We start from the raw sequence: 7,203 nt of genomic DNA, 5'->3' as shown, positions 1-7,203 counted from the left end.
TTTATATTTATAATTTATTTTAAATTTTTTATTAGTTATACTATTTTGATATTGATTACAGCACTGCTGGGTAAAGCTTGCAAGTGAAGCGTTTCACTGTACTTGTGCATTTGACAATAAAACTTGAACTTGAAATTCAGTTTCACATGAGCACCCCTCTGCCCCTCAAACGTGTACGCACACGCACACAGACACGCACACACACATGCAGAATAACACACATGGTTGGCTGCCTCATGCAGAGTGTATAGTGCTGAGCGCTGGTGCTTTTAGCAGACATTTGGTCGTAACGCGTCACACTGACCAAGGCAGCAGACCATTTGGTCGTAACGCGTCACACTGACCGAAAGCACCAGACCATTTGGTCGTAACGCATCACACTGACCAAGGCAGAAGAACCGTTTGGTCGTAACGCATCACACTGACCGAGGCAGCAGAACCATTTGGTCGTAACGCGTCACACTGACCGAGGCAGCAGAACCATTTGGTCGTAACGCGTCACACTGACCGAGGCAGCAGAACCATTTGGTCGTAACGCGTCACACTGACCGAGGCAGCAGAACCATTTGGTCGTAACGCGTCACACTGACCGAGGCAGCAGAACCGTTTGGTCGTAACGCATCACACTGACCGAGGAAGCAGAACCATTTGGTCGTAACGTGTCACACTGACCGAGGCAGCAGAACCATTTGGTCGTAACGCGTCAAAATTGACCGAGGCAGCAGAACCATTTGGTCGTAACGTGTCACACTGACCGAGGCAGCAGAACCATTTGGTCGTAACGCATCACACTGACCGAGGCAGCAGAACCATTTGGTCGTAACGCGTCACATTGACCGAGGCAGCAGATCCATTTGGTCGTAACACGTCACACTGACCGAGGCAACAGAACCATTTGGTCGTAACACGTCACGCTCACCGAGGCAAAAGAACCATTTGGTCGTAACGCGTCACACTGACCGAGGCAGCAGAACCATTTGGTCGTAACGTGTCACACTGACCGATGCAGCAGAACCAAGCAGAGGCTGAATTCCTCTTCTACTGCCACCCTTCCCCACAGCTCCAACACACCCTTCTTATTGACCCTTTCTCCTTCCCTTCTTCTCCTCTCCATCCTCTCTTTCTCCACTTCAACTGAGTGCTTCTGTAGGGCGAGTGGTATGCCTCCTTTTTAAGGACTACAAATAAAAAAAGCCACTCAATGGATGGTCGAAAAGGGGCCTTTCGAAAATCACAGATATTCAGGGAAGTACATATTGTCAAATTTACTGTTACAGAACATACATTACTCAATTGCAGAATAAAACTGTTCATTTAAAAACAATTCAATAAAAACCACATCAGTTCCCTCCTGTCAGAATCAAGAAGGTGAATCTTTATCCTTCTCCAACAGGCAGACAGAGGCTGAAAATATCCCTCTAGTTGTTACATCCTCTGTTGTTCAAGTGGGCTTGACAGAAATAAGAAAACCATCCTGTCATGGAACCCACATATTTCTTAACACCAAACTCTCAGAGACTGGATAGATAGAGAGAGAGAGAGAGAGAGAGAGAGAGAGGGAGAGAGAGAGAGAGAGGGAGAGGGAGAGAGAGAGTGGGATGGATGGATGGATGGATAGAGAGAGAGAGAGAGAACCAGTCACACCAGAAGTTCTGTTTTAGTTAGTCACTGAAGGCAGCGGTGGAGAGGCTCCGCTGGTGTCTAGACAGTCCAGTGCTGGCGGTCATGTGTCGATGTCACACGCTGGCGAGGGTTCGTGGGGCTGGTTGGTGGAGTTGGCCAGGGGCTGCGAGTGCGACGTGTGGGGCATATGTCTGTGGCCCACAGAGTTCTGCTGCAGCTCCAACGCCATGGCGTTCTGCGGGTGAGGGAACTCCTTCACCTGACGCCGGTACTCCAGGAAGGTGGACGCCTTCGTGGCGATCGCCACCACGTTCTTGCCGACGAAGATAGTGGAGACTCTACTGTCCTGGAACAGCACCATGTTGACCCCGCGGATCAAGATGGTGACCACGTTGATGGTGATCAGGCTGAGGACAGGGTAAAGCATCATTTTCTGGGGTGATACGTGCTCCCCTTGCGTGGAGATCTCGCTGAGGGAGACGCAGGGCAGGGTGAGGAGGAGGACGTAGCAGTAGAAGAACATCAGTCCCTCGGCCCAGATGGGCAGGCCGGTCCGCTGAGGCTCCCACAGGTTGGCCTGAATGTCCAGAAGATCCAGAAGATCTAGAGCCACCCAGAAGAGCCTCCCCCGCATGTCCTCCTTCTTCCTGAAGGTCCTCACATACTCCATGCTGTCCAGAGCCACCAGAACCAAGTACAGCCCCGGGACGCACACAGACAGCAGCAGAGTCAAGGCTTTCCGGGCCACCGTCTCCAGGGACTTCCTATCGGCCTTGCAGTTCTGGAAGACGAAGTAGAGCTTGATCTCCAGCACAAAGATGTAGAGGAACCAGAGGATCATGGCGTAGCCGCGGCGGGCCGTGCGCACCTCGGCGCCCACCCACACGGCCACGTAGCGCAGCACGATGAGGAAGCAGATGTCCCCGACCAGCACAATGATGCACACGCCGATCTTCCTGGGCCCCTGGTTCTGCTCCACCAGGTAGGCGTCCATGAAGGCCATGCTGGTCATGATGACGATGGTGGTCAGGCACACGTGGCGTTTGTCCGGGGGCGGCAACACCATGGTGAGGACCGGACCGCCCGCTGGCTCTCACCTCCAGTCCACGGCTTCCGAGTTTAGAAAAATAACAGGTTCAGAAAAAGGGACACGGCCGTGTCGAAAATGTAAATGTCAAAGGGTGATAACGGGCATCCCTGGGGGACACCAGTGAGTCATTGTCAGTCCATTGAGAGTCAGTCCAGGGAGAGTTAGTCCAGTGAGAGTCAGTCCAGTGAGAGTCAGTCCAGTGAGAGTCAGTCCAGGGAGAGTGAGTCCAGGGAGAGTCCGTCCAGGAAGAGTCCGTCCAAGGAGAGTCAGTCTAGGCAGAGTCAGTCCAGGGAGAGTCAGTCCAGCGAGAGTCAGTCCAAGGAGAGTCCGTCCAGGGAGAGTCTGTCCAGTGAGTCAGCCCAAGGAAAGTCAGTCCCGGAAGAGTCAGTCCAGGAAGAGTCAGTCCAGGGAGAGTCAGTCTAGGGAGAGTCAGTCCAGGGAGAGTCCATCCAGGGAGAGTCCGTCTAGGGAGAGTCAGTCCAGTGAGTAAAAACAGTGAAGTCAGGGGGGGTCAGTCTTTGCAGGGCTGCTGTCAGGTGATTTTTATCAAGCCATGCGAACTCAGGAACATCATCTCATCACTCAGCGCAGTTCCATTGATCCACCTCTGCTAGTAAAGCAGGCGCCTCTTAGGCTGACGGTCCATGACTCATACTGGGATGCTAATCCACACACTGAGGGGGAGTGGAGGATACACATAGGGGTGTGTGAGGGCGTGTATAGGACACAGTGGTGCAATGGGAGGTTGTATGGGGCAGAGAAAAGCAGTGTGGCTCAGTCCCTCAGTGAGTGTGGCTCAGTCCCTCAGTATGTGTGGAGGCTGAGAGAGATTATTTTGCTCAGTGTGTGGTGGAATCACTCTGTGGTGCAGCACTGAGCACTGGGGTGCAGCATGTGTGTATTTGTGAATGTGAACGCGAGAGAGGAGTCTGCAGTGGCCAGATCCCTAGTAGCCATAAATCACAGAGACACAGGAGAGGGATCAGCGGCCCGTAGGGCCCTGCGTCCAACGTCGGCTTCCCCAGGGGGAGGTTCTCACACTGGGCCAGAGACGCAGCATCCTCTCCCCCCTCTGCCACGTACTGGCATCACCACTGCCTGGGGGAGAAAACAAGGGGAGAGAGAAGGCAGGGAGAGAGAGAGAGAAGGCAGGGAGAGAGAGAGAGAGAAGGGAGAGAGAGAGAAGAGAGAGAGAGAGCAGGGAGAGAGAGGAAGAGAACTGTCAGCATAACTGGACTATATAACTCTGCGCTCATTGCCAAAGGCAACAGGCCGTCCTCATGCCAGGAGCCAGGCAATGTGTCAGTGTGGTAAAGCTGTAGTCTTGTCTGTTACACTTTAGGGAAGGAGGAATATATTGCACCACTCAGGACCGTTTTAGACCATCTGTCATCACTATCTCACTGTGTAACAGGGAGTAGCGGAAGACTTGGTCCATGTTAACCTAGAATGCCAGGTATCATATTGCGGTAAAAGATGATGGCTCGTACTGGAATAACTTCAGCTGTTTGGACATTTGCCCCATTTACTCCTACATTCACTCCTAGATCAATCACAGGATCTGGATTAACCCCAAAAGTGATCAGAAGTGGGTACAAAATATATATAATAGAATAGACTTCTCAATACACACATTCTCACAAGTGAAATAGATAAGATATGTCTAATATGTCTCCATAGATGGGAGAAAACATCTATTCTCAATAAATACGGAAGTCTCAATGTCAGTCAATAAAGATGGAACATTCACCCACCCTGCAGAGAACGTTAGTTCATTTACAGTAGACACACTATCAATTAGGTATCAGGTTTCCTCTCTGACTCTGTTGAATGATGTTTCAAGGTGCGAATACTGCTTAGTATTCATATTGATGTGCACGTTGAGCGCTTTGACAGGTGAGTTCACGGGTGCACTCATCAAGCGTCTGCTCCAACATTTCCTGCACTTTGTAAAAGCTAATGGATGCTGGGTGCTAAACAGTACCAGCATGCGCCAGCCACACGTCTCTCGCTCGTGTCATCTATAAATAACACACCAACGTCTAAATATTACCACAGTGAAGGAACAGAACGGGGGGGAAGTGAAAGGAGTTAATTGAGCAGAAATGCCTCCTTCAATTGTAATTGGAGCGTCAGTCATCACAATGTCAAGTTGTCACATTTGACAGCCATGAGGGTTAACTTTCTGTCATACATTCTGTCATAATAAGTCGGCCTATTTGTCACTATAGACAGTCGTTGGGATCAGTCGTATAGAACGAGAATGAATCGCGCATTAACCCTTTAGTTTTATCTACATTCTAAAATCAATATATCAATTTATGTAGCATTTACATGTTATGCAGCATGCAGGATTTAAAATATACCTTAAATACTAAAGAAATACATTGTTTACCATTGAAGTGTCAGCATATCAATTTATGTAGTCAATCAACGTATAATTTCATGTACCATGGAGCATTTCAAATGTACCTGAACTACTCTTGCACAAAGGTGTCAGCCCACTAGTGACCGTCCTAAATCATTTGGTTTTTAAACTATCAAGAAAATCAATAAAGTGAATATAGTGACTATATGTACTATGTGCTGTAAATACATTATTAATCCATCAACAACCAAGCATAGTCCAACTATACCACTAATCATGAGAGCGCATACTGCATACCCTTTTTTGCTACATATATGTTGAGATGTATGCCGAGGCAACTGAGACTCAGAGCTACATATATGTTGAGATGTATGCCGAGGCAACTGAGACTCAGAGCTACATATATGTTGAGATGTATGCCGAGGCAACTGAGACTCAGAGCTACATATATGTTGAGATGTATGCCGAGGTCACTGAGACTCAGAGCTACATATTCAGTGCATTCGGAAAGTATTCAGACCCCTTGACTTTTTCCACATTCTGTTATGTTACAGCCTTATTCTAAAATGTATTTCAAAAATAAATAATCCTGGCAATAAATCTTCATATGAGTTAGTCCAAGACCTCTATTTTTATAGAATGAGTGAAACAGTCAATTTAACTCTTGAGGTCTTTCCATTCCAAATAAAGGAAATTATATTTAAGGTGAGGGATGAGGCAGATGGTTAGAGTGGTAGATGTAGATCCTTGCTCTGCGTTGAGGCGGGAGGCTTTGTTTACAGTCTCTGGGTCAGTCGGGTCTTTGTTATTAAATATTCTCTTTCTGTCTTTCTCTTGTTCTCTTGGCTCTCTCACAAACACACTCTCTCTCTTTTTCCAAATTTTGTTACGTTACAGCTTTATTCTAAAATGGATTAAATAAAAAAATCCTCATCAATCTACACACAATACCCCATAATGACAAAGCGAAAACACGTTTTTAGAAATGTTTGCAAATTTATAGAAAATTAAAAACTGAAATATTTTTATGAGAATCCAGTAGGACTACCATCTCTGCAGCACTCCACCAATCAGGCCTTTATGGTAGAGTGGCCAGACGGAAGCCACTCCTCAGAAAATGCACATGACAGCCCACTTGGAGTTTGCCAAAAGGCAGCTAAAGGACTCTCAGACCATGAGATACAAGATTCTCTGGTCTGATGAATCCAAGATTGAGCACTTTGGCCTGAATGCCAAGCGTCACGTCTGGCGGAAACCAGGCACCGCTCATCACCTGGCCAATAACATCCATTTGGCAAAGCATGCTGTGGGGATGTTTTTCAGTGGCAGGGACTGGGAGACTAGTCAGGATCGAGGGAAAGATGAACAGAGAAAAGTACAGAGAGATCCTTGATGAAAACCTGCTCCAGAGCTCTCAGGACCTCAGACTGGGGCGAAGGTTCACCTTCAAACAGGACAACAACCCTAAGCACACAGCCAAGACAACGCAGGAGTCTCTGAATGTCCTTGAGTGGCTCAGCCAGAGTACAGACTTGAACCCGATCTAACATCTCTGAAGAGGCCTGAAAATAGCTGTGCAACGACGCTCCCCATCCAACCTGACAGAGCTTGAGAGGATCTGCAGAGAAGAACGGGAGAAACTCCCCAAATACAGGTGTGACAAGCTTGTAGCGTCATACTCGGGGCTGTAATCATTGCCAAAGGTGCTTCAACAAAGTACTGAGTAAAGGGTCTGAATACTTATGTAAATGTGATATTTCATTATTTTATTTTATTTTAATTTGCAAAAAAATCTAAAAACCAGTTTTTGCTTTGTCATTATGTGGTATTGTGTTTAGATTGATCAGGGGAAAAAAACAATTTAATAAATTTTAGAATAAGGCTGTAACGTAACAAAATGTGGGAAAAATGAAGTGGTCTGAATACTTTCCAAATCCACTGTATGTTGAGATGTATGCCAAGGCCGCTGAGACACACACATAGTTTACCATATGACAACCTGGTGATACACACCGTACATTCTGTAGTTTCACTTCTGTTTAAGAGGAAACACAAGACCACACTGCACAAATGCACAACATTAACCAACATTGATCTGCAAATCATGAGGGACACATTCAGT

At 47.4% G+C, this 7,203-nt stretch overlaps 1 protein-coding gene across 1 annotated transcript; it reads right to left on the bottom strand.

The window, feature by feature from the left end:
* LOC123482441 (transmembrane protein 121-like) lies at positions 1–2,859 on the bottom strand. The gene has a single exon (XM_045210056.1). The coding sequence runs from the start codon at positions 2,687–2,689 to the stop codon at positions 1,724–1,726; it is 966 nt and encodes a 321-aa protein (XP_045065991.1). The 5' UTR covers positions 2,690–2,859; the 3' UTR covers positions 1–1,723.
* Positions 2,860–7,203: the final 4,344 nt, after the last annotated feature.

The sequence above is a fragment of the Coregonus clupeaformis genome, chromosome 33 (assembly GCF_020615455.1).
Source record: "Coregonus clupeaformis isolate EN_2021a chromosome 33, ASM2061545v1, whole genome shotgun sequence".
Classification (NCBI taxonomy): Eukaryota; Metazoa; Chordata; class Actinopteri; order Salmoniformes; family Salmonidae; genus Coregonus; species Coregonus clupeaformis.
This window is presented reverse-complemented; position numbering and strand designations above follow the sequence as displayed.